Source organism: Pempheris klunzingeri, chromosome 9 (assembly GCF_042242105.1).
Source record: "Pempheris klunzingeri isolate RE-2024b chromosome 9, fPemKlu1.hap1, whole genome shotgun sequence".
NCBI classification, from domain to species: domain Eukaryota; kingdom Metazoa; phylum Chordata; class Actinopteri; order Acropomatiformes; family Pempheridae; genus Pempheris; species Pempheris klunzingeri.
This window is the reverse complement of record NC_092020.1, coordinates 23741655-23759841: the sequence shown is the minus strand read 5'-3', so window position 1 is coordinate 23759841 and position 18187 is coordinate 23741655. Positions and strand designations below refer to the sequence as shown.

The 18187-nt window shown below is 42.1% G+C and overlaps 2 protein-coding genes across 2 annotated transcripts; both read right to left on the bottom strand.

Moving 5' to 3' along the window:
* Positions 1 to 1443: 1443 nt before the first annotated feature.
* LOC139206938 (eukaryotic translation initiation factor 4E-1A) lies at positions 1444 to 11633 on the bottom strand. Its single transcript, XM_070836557.1, has 7 exons — positions 11554 to 11633; positions 9613 to 9716; positions 9209 to 9304; positions 8004 to 8067; positions 4980 to 5093; positions 3236 to 3375; positions 1444 to 2875 (listed from the first exon to the last, which is right to left on the bottom strand). The coding sequence occupies exons 1-7, from the start codon at positions 11569 to 11571 to the stop codon at positions 2761 to 2763; spliced, it is 651 nt and encodes a 216-aa protein (XP_070692658.1). The 5' UTR covers positions 11572 to 11633; the 3' UTR covers positions 1444 to 2760.
* A 1888-nt stretch (positions 11634 to 13521) lies between these two features.
* Positions 13522 to 17177, bottom strand: LOC139206788 (alcohol dehydrogenase class-3). Its single transcript, XM_070836379.1, has 9 exons — positions 17132 to 17177; positions 16536 to 16637; positions 16283 to 16424; positions 16097 to 16184; positions 15592 to 15811; positions 14720 to 14980; positions 14364 to 14499; positions 13884 to 14022; positions 13522 to 13729 (listed from the first exon to the last, which is right to left on the bottom strand). Exons 1-9 carry the CDS (start codon positions 17147 to 17149, stop codon positions 13705 to 13707), a joined length of 1131 nt encoding a protein of 376 aa, XP_070692480.1. The 5' UTR covers positions 17150 to 17177; the 3' UTR covers positions 13522 to 13704.
* Between the last annotated feature and the right edge of the window lie 1010 nt (positions 17178 to 18187).

Sequence of the window (18187 nt, the reverse complement as noted above, 5' to 3'; positions counted from 1 at the left end):
CTTGTGTTACAGCTGAACAGAGGAGAATGAAAGTACCAGCAAAAATAAACCCACCAGCAACATTCACTGCTCCTCAAACACCCACGCTACGCTGGGTTGTTTTTACGACTGGCCATCTGTTAACAAAGAGCCAGTAACCAGTCCCATATACACATATATAAAACTTACATAGCAATTAATGTAAATGTATAGTGTATAATATAATGTGTAATATAACGTTACCGTGACTGACTGTCCTTTTGTCAGGTCCTCGCAAAGCTGTCGTCCAAATCCAACCACCATGGACCTGAGCGGGGCTGAATCACACAGACATAAAGTGAAGGCTGGACGCTAACAGCACACATTCAATCCTCCTGATACAATCGTGGAACTGACAATCAAAAAAAAAAGTGGAAGGCCTGGAAGGCACCTCCACCACTTGGGACAGTCTGTCAAACTGAGCCAGAACAAACTTGATAATCAGCGGAGTTACCTTGATGGGTAAAGTCAACCTGACCAGGGTGAATAAAGGACACTACAGTCAACCTTTTAGCTGTGATTGTGACATTACCATGACTATTCCTTAACCTGGGAGCGTATCAAAGTATCAAGAAGCCTGTGTCATTGTGGCAGGAAGCCACTTCTGGATCAGACCTCATGCAGACCATCTTAGAAAACAATTGGGGACCATCTGGGCTTAGAGTCTTGATCCAAATGGCATCTGTTATGTTTCCATCTGCTCTAGATTCTCTCACCTGCAGTCAGAAGCAGATAAAATGTTGGATTTTTTTCAGCTGTTCAACAGCAACATATGATTTAACAGCAATGAAAAAGGCTCCAAAGCTTTCACAAAAGCCGTCACCTTCCAGCCCATCGAGACATTTCTCTGGATCTCTCCTCTAATTTCCCTTTAGTTGTTTCCTTTTGGTGTCTTGATTGATTGTGTCAATTACAGGGAGGCTTATTTCAGAGCTGTTGCTCCAAAGTAGCAGCCAATTGATGTCATAGATTACTTAAAGCCCCTTTAAGTCCAATTACAACATAGCCTGTATACAAGTGGGGACCGACTGGGACATACGTTACTGTAGAAACAGCTGCTACAGGAAGCAATTAATCTCCTTTAAATAATCCCAATACACAATGTCAGATAGTGTCTCAAAAAAAAAAAAAAATCAGCTGTGCTTTACTAAACAAGAGTTAATAGTGTTACAGATGTTGAGATATATTAACTTTGCTGAGCATCTGATATTAGTACCATACATATGGAGCTTTAATAAAACTGCAATGCAAGGGTAAATGTATATTAACAGGTGTCTCATGTGTTCAGCTTTCAAAGTAATTCTTTTCTGCCAATAGCAAATGCAAAATTAGATTCCCAAAATTGCATTATGGGATTTTCAGCCTCCAAACCACTATGATGGAGAACACACAGCATGCCATTGACCAAACAATCACAACACCGTGTAGAGAATACACAATTTTATTTACACCGCTCTTTTGTACATTTACTACCCAGAAATATGGGGCAGGGTGTTACATTCAAGGCACAGTTCAGTCCCTCCAACATTGTTTATGCCACACACACAAAACTAAATCTGGAAACTATGGAAATTATTTCACTTTGTAAACTTCAGATCGCCAAAACTCAAAACTCACTTTCTAACTGAATTGTTCATTTAAATATGGCTTGTGCACTTAAAAGACAGAGATACCCCAAAAATATGTATGTTTGGAAAATACCATTAAGGAAACTTTAAAAAAAAAAAAAAAAAAATGCTTTTATTAACTGACATCTTTCTGTGCTCTGAAACTCAAACTTTATGTATAAGAGATCAAGAATACCACAAGCTCAAGCATCAGCATTTCTAAACTACATCTGCTCAAGGGATAAATCCAAGGCACCACATTAACTATGCTTCCTGGTCCATTTGGTGTAAAACGCATTTACTCGAGTGGCAAAGAAGTTCACTTCACAGTCCTCAGACACTCATGACGCACCAGAACCTTCTTTCTCTGCATTTACTGTCCTTCACAGCTGCTTGCCAAGAAATCTAACAGTTCAAACTAAGAGTTCCTATTAGCAATGCTGGCAATAAAGTGACTATTAAATAACTTGTCAAACTGAAAAATAACTGCATAAAGATGTCAAAACATTCCCCGACTGCTGAGTTTTGACAAAAATGGGTTGAATTCAGAGGTTCAATCAATTTCATTGGTTCAGAAGATGAGGGTTAAATCACAAACTATGGTTAAAAACTCAACCGCGCAACTAAATGTGCAATAAATCCTTACACTTCTAATGTAAACTGAATGGCTTCTGTAGTGTTAAGAAAAAGCTACAGTTTATACAAAAGTACAAAAATGCTCACTTGTTTTTATCTTTAATGTTAAATACTTTAAGAAAAAAAAAAAAAAGTAATTGATTTACACTAAAGGGCTGGATAAACTCAATTCTCCACAAATGTGCAGCTTCTTTTGAAAATGAAAACTGGAGGAAAAAACAAAATCTCTCATCTGCAGCCCACCCCCACAAAAATAATACAGGCCTCAAACAACAGTGCTACATTTTAACTGCACATACTCTCACCGTGAACAAAAGCTTTGGTTAAGTGGCAACAAATAGGGAAACAAAAAGGAAGCAATTTTATCTCCACTTCAAATGTTTGTTAGTGGATAAACATGTCCGTTAACATTCATGGAGCGGTTACAGAAACTCTTCGCTGGCAACAGGAAAAGAAACCGAAGGAAAGCGTGACGGCTGATGGTCCTGGTTGGCTGTCCTCAGGCGACAAACTTGTTCTTGGTGGTGGAGCCGCTCTTTGTGGCTGTGTCTGCATGCGACTGGTATCCAATGATCACTTTTGGAGGGACGCCTAATCTCTCTTTATACACGCGCCTGGGGGGGGGGGGGGACGACACATACTGCATATTAGCAAATACACAGAAAAGCATTTCTACACCTTTAGTCAATGACACATGAAAGTCATATGGACACTGGGCTGTAACATCACACATCCTCTCCAGTGTTATCTCCTTTACTGTATCCAGTAAACCAGTGAATGTCAACTGATGTATCTTTGACATATTTTTTTTTTTTACACAGGTCTGAAAAGCTGGAACATGATAGTATAGTTTTCTGCCCAGCTGTTCAGCAAAATGGCATCAGTAGTTGAGACAATATTCCTTTTACTATGCATCGTTTTTTTTTTTTTAACGTTTGACAGATTTGTTATCAATAATTGCAACATCTGGTCACCCTATGTGTGTGATGGCCTCTTTGTTCTCGTAGTCTGTGGTCCATATGGCTATTTTGTCTCCTTTGGCTCGGACGTTAATGACGGCTCCGCACACGTCGTCGCTGTGGTCATCAAAAGCTTCACCCACGAGGCACAAGAGCTGCAGGAGAAACACATTAGGTCCGAATGCTTTGTTGTTTTGGAGCCGTTCATTTCCAGGGGCAGAAGCTGATGGGTCCTTTTCAAAGCAGACACTCTGACTCGTCTTGAGGAAAAGCACGGGTGGTGCTACTAATAACATTAACGAGGGCTCCGGTCTATCCGGAGTGTCCCGGTGAGCCTGCATGCACAATACCAGGAGTCTGAAACCAAAGCAGCTAAGTAGAATTAAGCCGTCATTCATTCTGTTGTTTACACCTGTGTTTTTCCTGTTGGGACGTGACAAAGTGTCTTTTCTGAAAAAAACAACAACAACAACCACCCCCCCACAACCACACAGATAAGACGAACAATGGTACAGTTAAAGCTGTGGTTCTCAGTCCTGACCCAGGGGAACCCTTTCCTGCATGTCAGACGTTTCCCAGCTTTAAACACGCTTGATTAAAATGAATGGGTGGTTATCAGGCCTCTGCAGCGCTTGATGATGAGCTGATCATTTGAATCGGGGAGGGTGGGGGGGCGGGGTGGACTATGAAGTGAGATTAGTGGGTTAGGAAAGTATGTTGAGCCCAAAGCTGCCATAATATTTCTATGAATGGTGCAGATCTTCAGTGCAGTGAACATGTTATACTGTCTATAAGCAAATTATGATGCAAACTCGGCGAGCCGCTCGTTACTAACGTCAGCAAAGGAAATGGTGCAGAACGTGAAGCACGAACCGCAGCATCACGTCAGGAGAACCTACATGCTCTGGGCTGGTGATGCAGAAAATCTGTGATATTAACACACTACACACTCTACCAAATGTTACACGGCGGATCTTCCAAACACTGACAGAGAGCTACAGATCTCTGTGGAGCACGTTTTCATGCTTGGCCCTGCTGCCAAATCTGTTTTACATGGCCAGTGCTGCAGCTAATAGCACAGATTAGGAAACTGGTCAGTCTATTGGTATTCATCACAGATCAGATTCAAATCAATAAAGTTCATTTCACTCTGATTTGGCCACAAACTTCAGTGATTTCCACATCTCATTCAATACGGGCTATATTCAAATATACTGTATTAAATAAGAGCTCTGAATGTGCAGCTGCCACATAAGAAATAAACTGGAGGCACCGAGAGTCAGTGAAAGGTAAAATATATGTTAACTTATTCTGCCGCTATTTCTCTCTTGCTTTACTTGCAACAGCTCTTTTCACACTCTTCATAGCTCCCCATGATAACACCCAGCTCCTCTTGACTCTTGGCTCATCTTTTTCTCAGTCTTTATCGAGAAAATTTAGTGAATTTGTGCAGAAGAGGCGTAAACCGAGGCAACAAGCGGCCCCCTTCATGGGAACAGGGACAGAGCCTGAGGCAGAAAGCCTGTGTTGACAAAAACTGTTGATAACCAGCTTTGTGGTACCTGTTATGTCTGGTTAAAGGTTTATCGAGCCAGCTCACGCCAAGAAAACCTGGCTATGTTGAACTTGCTTTCAAATACAGCCCCTAGGGAAAGATCTAAAACATGGAGGGCAGGGCAGGGCAGGGCAGGGCAGGGCAGGGCAGGGCGCCCCCAGGATCAGGAGTTAAAGTAACAGATACTCGACAGAGTGATTATACCGTCTCCAACCAGAACCGATCCAGGTCACATTTACGCTGCTGCTTGGACAGAGTTATCAGCCAGCGGCCACCTCGTCGATTCCGTTCATCCTCCCACATGGGCTCAATCCCATCCTGTGCCCAAACAAAGGTGAAAGCTCAAAACACTGTCAAACATCCCAGCGCATCGATAATGACACAAGACTTTAAATCATTCTTCCTGTAGTGATGATGCTGTATGTACGGTGTGCGTCTGTCCTGATCTAATCAGACAGGACCAAAAGTAAAGATCAGACGCTTCATTACTGTTCCTCCAACTGCTTTTCCCCCCGAATCTCTCTTGGAGCACCATTTATCCCGTTTTAGATCCCATCCTGCTCCTATACAGCTGACTCAAATGATCACCTCATTAGAATTCCTGAAGCTGCGTGATAACAAGCTGATCATTTCAATCAGCCGTGTTGGAGCAGCGAGAGATCTAAAACAGGGAGGACAACGTGGACTCCAGGGGAGCTTCGGGAAATGCTGCTCTGAAAGCATATGCACCAATATGCCAAGGCAGATTCCTTGTAGTGCGAAAATTTACTTTGCAATTAAAAACTTGAATTTAATACAAGCAAATATGTAAACTGTACATATTGATAAACCTGATTTTACTTGAAGGAGACATGCACTGGGTTCACATCTTGATTCTGCCTGGTTTGACCACACTCAACTGTAAACCAAATATGCATTTGTACAGCTATAATCCAAGCAGATTATGCTAAACTAAAAGGGAGAAATGTGTAATCCAGGGGGGTCAAACCTGGAGAAAAAAAAACACTGCAATAAAATAATAAGTGTCCATTTGAACAATTTCACAGAAACAGGAAAAAAATAAGGATATGATCAAAAGCTTTTAAAGTTTGTCAACTGGATTCGGTCTAGATTTGTAACATGTAGGAGCATAAATGTCTGATCTTGTACACTGAAACTACAACACTAAAAAGGAGACGTTCATCATGTGTTAAAACCATAGAGTGTATAAAAGAAGAGGACGAAGCTTCTGGGTCAGAACAGTGAAGCCGATGCTGTAGAGCAGGGGTGTCAAACTCAATCAAAGAAGGGGCCAAAATTTAAAACACGGTCTAAGTCACAGGCTCAACATTTAGTGAAGAGTCTAAAAGTGACTATTTTATTATAGTATGTAATATAATAATATATATTTTATTCAGAAATATGAATTCAAACAGCCAAACTTCAACAACTTTTCCTCAATAAAATAAATAAATGTAATTGTTTTTTTCTTTTTTGTACTTCTCCTCATGTTTTGTCTCATAGTGTCGTCTTATATTTATATTCTTTAATTACGGCTGCATGAGCTCCACAAACAAGACACACAGGTTTTACCTCCGACATCGACAAACAGGTAAAACTGCCTCCCACCTGCTGTGAAAGTCCCTGTTTTCAAAGTCCAGTTTTAGGGGGGGGCTAGTTTAAGTGTCACTATAAAAATCTGCTGACGATGCATTGATCCGCTGACAGGTGTGTCATTATACCTGCGGGAGGGGGGGCTGCTGCACGGGTCTGGATTAGCGGCAGCAGTTCAGTGCATTGAGGGATTTGTAGTATGAGAGGTGGGGGTGCTGTTTACCGTCGGGCCGTTGTTAATAGTCACATGAAATTACCTCGCGGGCCGGGCCTTGAGTTTGACATGTCAGCTGTAGCGCCTTAAACATGTAGACTTTCTAGTGTCCAGCAGGGGGCGACTCCGTCTCCAGAAAGGAGTCTGATTGGATGAAAGTGTCACCTGATTTATTACCTCAGTAAACATTTTCCTGATGAGTTTATGGTCTCATGCTGAATTAAAAAAAAGAGACTTGAAACTAGCAATTGATCACTTAGTTAATTATGGTCCCACTTAACAATAAAGCAGGGTGCGGATGCGTTAGAGTGGGACTATACAATCAGAGGTGGGTCATGCCTAAACCTGAGCAATCAGACACACGGGTCGTCGGGGGAATGAAAGTCATCTGTGGTTCCAAAACCAAGATGGCAACGGCCAAAAAACTCAAGGTTTCAAAGCGGCAGTCCACAAACCAGAGGGTGACGTCACGGTGGGGACGTCCACTCCTCTCATAAAAATCACAAGCAGCGTGAGAAAAAGTAATCCACCCACAGGGGGACTCTCGGGAGGTGTTCACACCCAACGTGTCTGGTTAGAATTAGACACTTCAGCTGCAAATACAAGAGTCTGATGTGGGCCAAACAACCACGCCTGTACGGCCCGATGAATTGGGCTCAGTCTACTTTCTTGCCAACTTCAGACTGCTGTGAGAATAATGTGGGGAGAATGCAACACAGACCCTGAGGAGGGCAAGAAGAACAAAATGCTGATTGTTAGAATTAAAATCAAGACCGCATCAGAGTTAGGAGAGTGCAGCTCTTTCCGCTCTCCTTTGATGTGTACCTTCGAGCCAGAGCCTTACCAGGAAAAAAAAAAAAAAAAAAAAAAAAGGTGTGTATTTCTTCAGTTTGAGAAACAGAACAGCCTGACAGGACACTTTTAGGAAATCAAAAGCAGAACTAAACAAGTGATTACACAATTCATCTGTACCGTAGCAATGCCTCTTGTACAATAAATGAGCTTAAGCGGTAACCGCCCTCATCTGCCACCTTATCTATTCTCCATTTCTACTTCTCCGACATGTTTTAAGACAGATGGGATCCAATTTCAGTCTTAACTGATGCTCATAACTAACTCTTTCTTCATAAGGAGCTTGTGGCCACCGGGGAAGATGAAGTGCGGCCTGAAGTGCTGCTGTGTTTTGATTTTCTCCGCCTAGCAGGTCCATGTATCACTGAGGATGGAGGGTCTTCAACGCTCAAATGAATGGATTACCCATCAGGCTGTGTGGCATTATGTTTAATAATAAGATCAGTGTGTAATAAGTGGACCAGAATTACAATGCGCCTGAATTAACCTGGACATTTCTGAACACTGTAGGTGAAGACCAGTCACAGTTTTATGTGGGTCTATTGTACAGTAAAGAAAAACACTCTTACCTTAAAGAGCGAGTAGTCACAGCCAGACATCAAGTTACTCGATAGCTGAATGTGATTGTATAATCTGGGAAGGACGGAGGATATTCAGTGTTCAACAGCATACAACAGAAAACCTTTTAGCAGCCAGGCAGCCTGAAAACATGGTGCAGTATGAATTATAACTTCACACATTACCAACAACCAGAGGTGGGACCAAGTCATTGTTTTGCAAGTCACAAGTAAGTCTCAAGTCTTTGCCCTCGAGTCCCGAGTCAAGTCCTGAGTCAAGACAGGCAAGTCTCAAGTCAAGTCTCAAGTCCTACCATTTGAGTTTCAAGTCCTTTCCGTGGTTTGCAACCGTGTTTCCAAAGTGACGCTATCAGTGAGTTGCAGCTATCAGTTAAATTAGTTAGCCTGTAAGCTAGTGTTAGCTTAACTTACCGTTCTTTGTGCAGCTTCAAATGTCGAACAAAGTTGGAAGTTGTTGCGTCTCCGTCCGTAATCGTCGACCCGCACGTTTTACATACTGCGATTCGTTTTTTGTTGACCACCTCGTAGTTTTTATACCCAAACGAAACTATCTTTGATATCATTTTTGCCAACTGGCGCGCTGCTTTATCCGCTTCATTGGTTATCCTGTAATTTGATTGGTTGGAAGCTGTCGGATCAAAACAACGTGGATCTAATTTGATTGGATGTCGTGCCGACAGCGCGCTTGCTCAGGTACACACACACACACACACACACAGATATAAATATATAGCGGTCCATGTCAACATACTTTTTAATCTTTGGGTTTGGGGAAAGTAGCAAGTCTTTTCAAGTCAAAAGGGTCAAGTCCAAGTGAAGTCACAAGTTACTGATGTTAAAGTCGAGTTGCAAGTCTCTTTACATTTTGTCAAGTCGAGTCTAAAGTCATCAAATTCATGACTCGAGTCTGACTCAAGTCCAAGTCCTGTGACTCGAGTCCACACCTCTGCCAACAACTGACAGCTTTGTCTTGGGGACAACAGCAAAATGATCGTCGATCAAACACATCCTGTTTCAGAGTATATAAACAGCAACAAAAAACTACATTTTACTGAGATTAAGAAGATTTAATATCAGGAAATCCAGGTTATTAAGTACTAGCATTCAGAACTGGCTTTCCCCTCTCAAATGGTTGAAGTAATTTTTCATTATAACAGGTGGATGGTGTCACATAAATATCAATATAATGTACTTACGCCCAGAAGTCTTCCACAGTGTCAAATTTAGAGATGAGACGAAGATTGGCTTGCCACGTTTTGCTTTTGTCATTCTTGAAAAACCACAGAGCCCATCTGCAAAATCAAAGAAGAGTTACTACAGACAAACTGCTCATTAACAACTTCACAGGAGGAGATGCACAATCTTCCAATAAAACCACTGCACCTGATATTGGGGTGGGAAATACCTGCCGCTTTGAAGTATCGTTACTGATTAGAGCAGTGCCATATGGCCAATGAGCACTTAACTAATTGGCAGAAATATAAAATCTTCAATGTCCACGTCCCATTAGATTCTCAACTGTAACGATGCATTTGTTCACAAAGTTTGCTGAAAAATGTAATTATAACTTCCTGACTGTGTCGGGTAAACGGAGTCTTACTTGTTTTGTAATGGGTGCTTGATGTACGCTTCAGGACTCACAACCTTTTGAATGGCTGCTTCGCATTTCTCCTTTTCAGGATTTGCAGGAACTGAAGTTGACACCTGGCGCGCGCACACAAAGTTACCAAAAAAAGATTGCATTAAAAATACTTTCAGGGAAATGTCAAGAGGTTGTTGTCACGTTTCTCATGTGCCATCCTTGGTGACAACTGTAGTTACGTCAGTAGTTAGTAGCATGTATTTTAACTATTTTTATGGTCACAGCTGTGACAGCGTGTGACGGAGTGAGTTAGAATAGAGACAGATGTTTTTCTTAGGGAGACGTTTGTTGTTGGACATAAAGGATCATGTTCACCGTTTTATTCTTTTATAGACTCTGTTTTACTTTTATGTATTTCTACACTGCCTCTGTGTATGAGACCAAAGTCATTTTCCTCCTTACATCATTAATAAATGTTATTTGCTGGGCAAGAAAGTGTTTTTTTAACGATACAAAATAAAAATAAAAATAATAAAACAAATGCCTGATGGGTGTGTAACACATTCGGGCCTCATGAGAAGAAGATCTGTGCCAGCGAGGTGCTGTGGAAGGTACCGATCCGTGACGCTGACCCATATGCTTACTGGACTATTGGAGGCCAGCCCAGATCTGACTTATCTGAGCCAGATGTTGCATTGCATGTGGTTTGGATCTGGCCTAGTGATTCTTTGCCACCAGGGGCCCTTACCAATGAGACTAACATCGAATGATTTTTAATAATTTTGCCCTCTCTTATCGTCTGCATTTGTATTAGGGGGCTTTGGCAGCTAAATGTCCTGAACAAGATCAAGCTGCTGTTTTTATTACGCCTAATCTTACCAACCTGCTTCCACCCTTCAACTATAACCTTAACCCATAAGAACCCACGGTGACACAGACCTTTTTAATATTTACAGCTTCATCTTTTGAATTTAACGTCCTGGTGCAGTCACATGACACCACATGACACCATTTTCCAAAATGTTGGTCATCCTGATTAAACCCTGTGACACAACTAGCTCGTTTTAAAACAGCTTGTTTTAGTTATTAAAATGTCTGTTTCAAATAGTTTAACAGCTCTAATACTGTCCTAGAATACAATTAACATGTCCTGACCATATTTTACTGAAACAGCTTCGAAAAATAATGCTGTGACATTCTATAAATTCAGGAATGTGTCCCTTGTGGTTTTAAATCCCCCGTAATTTTACTTTAAAAGGAGAAAAGGGTTGTGATGGGTTAAAATCCAGCAATGAACCAAGCCAAGTTCATAATATTAATCCAGGTAGGACAGCAAACACTCAAATTTAAGTGTGTGCTTGTAGAGAACCTGCAGAGTGAAGACATCTTCATAAAAAAAAAAAAAGGGTGGCATTTCCTGCAAGTTCACCAGGTTACATTACATAACAGGCAGTGATCTGCACCAGAATCTGCAGCTATCAGGGCAGTAATCAATCCCTCGCCATGTTATTGGGTTCATACTGCCCAGCACAGACATTAAGCTGTCTGTGCATATTCCCACTGTGTGCAGGATTTGCACATCAGTCCTCTCATTCATTCAGACACCAGAGTTCATATCCGGGTGCAGACTGAGGTCTCCTCCAGCCTCTTTCGACCAGGAGTCTCTCCCCCACACCTCGGCATCACTTCCTGGGGGTCAATACAAACGTCTATACGAGTCTTAACGTCTTGAATCACCTTAATTAAAAAAGGCGACAGCGTCTGTGATCATGTTGATGCTGCTAACTTGATGGTGTTTAGCTAGCGAGTGCTGCTCTCTGCCCGAAGGAGACAGACAGCAGGAAGTTCACCGTCCGTCTAAAACCACTCTTATTACCGCTGTTTCATCACTGTGTCGAAGCAGAGCTCGTGGAGCTGAAGCTGGGTGACTTAGCTGCCAGTGTGCTGCAGTACACTCACCACCAAAGCGGTCGCCATCTTCTGGAAATCACACTCAGTTTTTCAGGCGTGTGTTAAAATAGCTGATTGGGCCATCTGGTGCTCCGCATGGCGCATGCGCAGGAATATTGACAGCAGTACATGGTGTGTGTGTGGGAGTGTGGGACATAGTGTGATCTTTACTCATCATGGGTGGATTATTATGGGAGGAAAAAAGATATATAAAATATATAACTAAGGCAGTAGCTATCAAGTATTTTAGAATTGATAAGAATACACCGGATTAAATCAGAATCAGAATCAGGTTTGATGCATGAGTGTGGGACATAGTGTGATCTTTACTCATCATGGGTGGATTATTATGGGGAAAAGATATATAAAATATATAACTAAGGCAGTAGCTATCAAGTATTTTAGAATTAATAAGAATACACCGGATTAAATCAGAATCAGAATTAGGTTTATTGTCATTATACGGCAAAGTACAATGACTGACTGACTGACCTCTCCCATATGAAATTTACAAAAAAGACAATAAAGACAATGAATAGAGATATAAAAATATAAAAAATAAGCAAAAGAAATACACAATTATCAAAAATAGCAGTTTCGGTATATACAATATGTACAGAGCAGTGCAATGCAGCATGAAAAGTGAGTACAGCCTCAGCAGCCTCTGTGCTTAGAGGCTGCTGAGGTCGTCCTGGTTAGGAGTTCTGGGAAACAGAGGGGAGGGGTGTGATGGAGGCCACAGCTCTGGGGTAGAAGCTGTTCCTCAGCCTGTTCGTGGTGGATTTTAAGGTTCTGAACCGCTTCCCAGACGGGACTGGTTCACACAGGGAGTTTCCGGGGTGTGTGGTGTCCAGTGTGATGCTCCTGGCCTTCTTCCTCAGTCTGCTGGCACAGAGTGTGTGGAGGTGAGGGAGCTCCAGCCCCATGATCCTCTGAGCGGCCTTCACCACTCTAGGCAGGGCCGCCCCTCTCCGCAGCCGTGCAGCTCACAAACCACACGGTGATGCAGTTTGTGAGGATGCTCTCGATGGTGCTGCAGTAGAAGTTGAGCATAAGCTCCTTGGGGAGTTTGGGCTTTCTCAGCTTTCTGAGGAAGAAGAGTCTTTGCTGAGCCTTCTTCACCAGGTTTGAGGTGTTGGTAGTCCAGGACTAAACTACATTAGTGCAATAAATGTTCTTTTAATGAACAGTATAATCACTCGTGACCATCATCCTGAACTTGCTTTGGTGGTTTATAGCAGTGAGAGGCAAGAGATGATCAATAAAAATGCCAGGCAAACAGGGGGATAAAATCTGGTCAGGCCAGTTCAATTAAGAGATAATAGGGTTATTTTGCAGTCTAACTGAATCATGCGAGTCTTATAGCAGCACTGATGCTGGTGATACCAGTGTGTTACATGTTGCCTGGGTGGCAGGGTGATCTGGGAAAACCGAGGCGATATCTTCAGTGTCAGGAGATCATTTTTATTTAATTAAAATCATTGTAGTCGACACAAAACAAGCACAACCGCTCGCTTTCTTGAAATGTCTCAGCAGAAATATGCACAGATAAACCATCTGTTGAGGCTGAGTCATTAGGAAAATTGGAAAATATTTCTGATAATGTGATCATAATTATCTTTTACTCAGGACGAAGCTTGTGATCTTATCAGACTGTGGTGTGTTCTCCCACAGCCCGATAGCCTTACTAAGTCCATGTACGTGCAATTTATACCGTATCCAAGTATTTAAGATGTTTTAAATAGGGCATTTTTAAAATACCTCATTATATAAAACACAGTCTTGATTAATAATCATATATGTACAGTTAGTATTGTGACATTAAGTGTGTTGGGGGTAAATTGTGTTACATAATACATGTATTAAGTATGAATGTGGGACTGTAGGCTGTAATAAAATTAAATGCCGTTTTCATGTTATGAAATGAATGAAAAAATGTGGCTCAAAGAGACTCATTCACGAGCGACAGCATTGTAATTGAAGTCGACATTTTAATGACACTTTATTTCAAAAACAGGCAGTTTGCTGTTAATAAAAAACGGTGTTCTAATACTGAAAGTCATGTCATCAAAACAGGTGCAAAGAAAAACATAAGTGCTGCGACTATGGAAGGAGGTTGTTTAAAGGCCGGATATGAAGGGTGTCAATGTTTTAGGCACTTCAGAAGGTCAGCACAGTGCGGATGCTGCAGTGGGGAAAAACAAAATAATTAGGTTAGGATATAAAAAGCTAGAGTCGACAGAACTGCAGAAAACAAAAAAAAGTAAAAAAAAAAAAAGGCTTTATGAGCAAAAGTAAACTAGAACAAACACATTCTTCTTGTAAACTGTTCTCCTCACCTCTTCCCAGCATGCATGAGGTCAAATCCCTCATTGATCTTCTCAAAGGGCAGCGTGTGGGTCACAAACTCATCCACCTTCAGCTTCTTTTTCAGGTAGTCTTCCACCAGCTTAGGAACGCTCTCCACACTCTTCCACCCTGGCCGTGAGGAGAACAACTGCAATTTTCATTTTGCCACAACTAAAACGTTTGAATGTAATGTTTCACTGAAAAGGGCCGCGGCACATATTCCCCAACTGGAAAAAAAAAAGATATCAATAAGTGCTGCGGCTTTACTTGGTAGAACAAGTCCAGTTGTTAGAAGAAGAATTTTAGCTCCGTTTTCAACTCAGTTTGAGTCCCGGACAAAGTGGATGCTAAAAAAGCCTAACTGCTCATAATTAAACCATGAAAAAGGATCTGAACTCGGAAAAGTTAGAGCTGTAGCCAGACCACATTATGCTTTCCATAACAAGTAATTCTTTAACACAGTCAGTCACCTCCAAAGGCTGTGCCCCTCCACACTCGGCCTGTCACCAGCTGGAAGGGTCTGGTCGAGATCTCCTGTCCAGCTCCGGCTACACCGATGATGACGCTTTCACCCCATCCTTTGTGGCATGCCTCCAGAGCTGCTCTCTGAAAGAATAAAATGACAATTTTCCTGTTTTCTAAGAAAAAGACAACTCATGAAAACCGTTTTATTTGCTGCTTGACTGCACTGAACACTGTGTATATCTGCAGTGGCTCCATGTACATCTACCCACCATCCGGCGTGATCGATTAACAGCTAATTTATGACAATGTTTTACATGCTTTTTTCAGTATACAATCTGATCACCACGTAAGTAAGGCTCACCATGATTTGCACATTTCCAATGCACTCAAAAGAATAGTCCACGCCCCCGTCGGTCATCTCCACCAGCACCTCCTGGACGGGCTTACTGTGGTCCTTGGGGTTCACAAACTCAGTGGCTCCAAACTCCTTGGCTTTCTCAAACTTTGCCGGGTTGATGTCCACACCGATAATCCTGGTTGCTCCGGCAACCTTGCATCCCATAATAACAGCCAAGCCAACAGCTCCAAGGCCAAATACAGCACATGTGGAACCAGGCTCAACCTGAGTGTGCATGAGAGAATTCAATTATTTCTGCATAATTTTGCATAATGCATGAATTTTAAAGTTGTTTTGGCTGATGTAGCTGTGTCACACATATCACAACTGAACTTTCTTGCATGTTATATTGCATTATATTAATTAACCAAGTATCAGGGATGTAAAAACAAACAAACTTGGAAACACACATAACTGGAGGGTCCCATGTCATACTTTCTATAAAGATACCAATAAAATTGTGTGCATGTCAAAAACTGACTTTTTGGGGACAAAATAATGTCACTATGAAAATATGACAAGAGCAACAACAACTTGGAGACAGAACCCCATGGCAACAATTCATTTTCACATTCAATCTGCATGACAATTAAGGGTGACCCACTTCATAGTGAAACCTGCAAACAATGACAAAAAATTCTCTTCTTTCATTGTGTCCTCTGGGCGACACTTTGAGACAAACTTGTTCTGCATAACGAGCTTTAAACAACACAATGCGTCACAATTTTTCCAACAGCGCTGCTCGTCTCACTCTCGATATAAACTCATGCACAAATGCTTTTATGTGGGGAGACGTTCTTCTGCTGCAGCATGGCCCCAGAGCTTGCGATACTCACCTTGGCGGTGTTAATAGCAGCACCATATCCCGTAGAAATGCCACATCCAAGAAGGCACACTTTATCCAGTGGAGCGCTCTCGTTCACCTTGGCCAGAGAGATGTCGGCCACTACGGTGTACTCCGAGAAGGTGCTGGTCCCCATGAAGTGAAATACTTGCTTTCCCTTGCAAGTGAAGCGCGAGGTCTTGTCAGGGAGCAGGCCCTGGCCCTGGGTTACTCTGCAGGGTGGAGGCGCAGGGAAAATGTGATTTCTTTTGATGTTATGTGTGACGAAACTCGGTTGCTTTGTATTTCAGTGCAGGGCAGGCGGAAGCTCAAAATGATGATGACTGAGCTTTGATTTGGTAGCCCTGGGGTGGGGCACCCGAGGCTGTGAGTTCAACTTTTGAGGTTTCAAGTTCTGCCGCAAAGAAATACACTTTTAAAACTTCAGTTTTCCAACTACAGAACAGACAGACAGTCTTCAGTGACTGAGATTGCATAAAATTAGCCTACAGTGTTACCTAATTTTCTGGCACAGGTTGGTCTTGGGATTTTTGCAGAATTTGCATTCACCACACTGCGGCACATACAGCGGGATGACAGTATCACCTGGTGAAAAAGAATTGTAAGTAATTAGAAATCATACAGAATATAGTTACTGAAATGTTTACATGCTGCTGGGAGTATCTGGACCGGCAGCCGCATACCTGGCTTGAATTTGGTGACGCCTTCACCAACGCTCTCAACCGTTCCAGCGCCCTCGTGGCCCAAGATGACAGGGAACAGTCCCTCGGGGTCACTGCCACTCAGGGTGTAGGCATCTGTGTGGCACACCCCGGTGGCAAAGACCTGGGAGGCACAGAGTCATTTAAAGACTGAGACACCGTACAAGTCAGTTATCAGGTGCATTCAAATCAGGCTTTTTGGCATGGAAACGTGGCGTGCAATGGTTGGGTTTACCTTAATGCGAACTTCATGGGCCTTAGGTGGGGCTACCTCCACCTCTTCAATGGAGAGAGGCTTCCCGGCCTCCCAGGCCACAGCTGCCGTGCACTTGATCACCTGAAGGCAAAGTTCAGCATGTTTTTCAAACAACGCTTCCGAGGGTAACTGAGTAACTGCAGCCACGGGTCGGCTGAGGCTTCACAGTGTGAGAGACAAGTGGAGCAAGTTGCTCTTTGAACTGCATCCAAACTCACTCACCCACAGCCAACAGTGACTTCAGGTCACTGCAGCAGAAGCTTCCTGTTTGAACACCATTAAAATAACATCATCTGCTGCAGATTTCTGATGCTAAAATGCTAAATAATCCTCTGGGGGACGCGCTTTGCTGCAGCTAGCAAATACCATTAGTGCATGACTGACCAAAGATCCCCGTTAAGTAATCCAACAGTGTTTCTTTTGTGCTCTGTTCATTCAACTGACGTGACTGCGTGCAGCTCAGCTGAGAGACTTCTGCTTTGGAAGTGAAACTGAGATCGGCCTTAGGACACAAACACACATGTGCAGGGAGCATTTAAAGTATTTATTGCACGTTTGGTGGGAAACGTACTTACTTTTCCAGCTGTCTCCATGTTGGTTGCTTCTGCACTGCACGAGAGGAGGGAGGGGGCGGGGCGCGGCCGTAAAGGAGTTAAAGTCCGGACCAATCAGAAAAGAGGACGCACAGGCTACGTATGACGCACGCTGGCGGAAAATATATTTATATATAAATATATATATGTTATTTGATTCAGTTTTCATATGAAGGTTTAGGCCGGAGAAATACTCACTTTGTAAATGTTTTGGATTTATCCTAAATAAATATAAAAATAAATTAATTAATAAGCTTTTTAAGCAGCAGATATTTATAGAAACAACAGAGTGAAAGCACATTGTTGGGCCTTGAAATAAGAGCTTGACAAAATTAATTACATTAAATAGACAAAGTATATCTAATAAGCAGAGCTCCAACACCACAGAATATATTTAGTCTTTTTTTCTATTTTTAGCCTGTGTCTGAATATACCAGATGTGGGATGATGTAGGTCTTGATTTGTATAGAAATTATATCAAATTATTTACATTCCCTTTATGATTTTAGTGCAGACACAATAATCCATTTCATTCCTTTCCATTATCTATACTGCTTATCCGTCAGGGTCGCAGGGGAGCTGGAGCCAATCCCATCTGATATTTAATCACTAAATAATATTATGTATTTCAAAGTTATTCAATTAGCTGGTTGAATATAATTGCTCTAATCCGTCTCCCTCATTGAAATGTTCAGTCTATGAATATGCAAATACTTTTTCATGTAAAAACTACTGGGCACAGTATGCCACCAGTAAACTCATGAGCACTGTGGGTTTGAAGTTTCCACATCAAACACTTGCATGTTGGACCACAAATTGGCTTCCACACTTTGTGAGGTGAAAACATCACGCTGGTCAGTCCATGTCTTCAACTTTACACCTTCAGCAGATGAATGTGAATTATTCTGGTGACATTAAAGGTCAAACCTCAAAGTAACAATAACTGGTGAATGGACTGTACTTATAAAAGCACCTTTCTAGTCTTTTCAACCACTCAAAGTGCTTCATCGCTGCATTCACAGATCATTTATACATAGC

What these genes read in the sequence shown, in the direction of transcription:
- LOC139206938 (XM_070836557.1), bottom strand. An exon ending in AAGCACCCATTACAAAACAA is followed by an intron (nt 9,305 to 9,612) that starts GTAAGACTCCGT and finishes TTGATTTTGCAG; the next exon opens with ATGGGCTCTGTGGTTTTTCA. An exon ending in ACTGTGGAAGACTTCTGGGC is followed by an intron (nt 8,068 to 9,208) that starts GTAAGTACATTA and finishes CGTCCTTCCCAG; the next exon opens with ATTATACAATCACATTCAGC.
- LOC139206788 (XM_070836379.1), bottom strand. An exon ending in TTGGAAATGTGCAAATCATG is followed by an intron (nt 14,500 to 14,719) that starts GTGAGCCTTACT and finishes TTATTCTTTCAG; the next exon opens with AGAGCAGCTCTGGAGGCATG. An exon ending in CTCATGCATGCTGGGAAGAG is followed by an intron (nt 13,730 to 13,883) that starts GTGAGGAGAACA and finishes TCCCCACTGCAG; the next exon opens with CATCCGCACTGTGCTGACCT.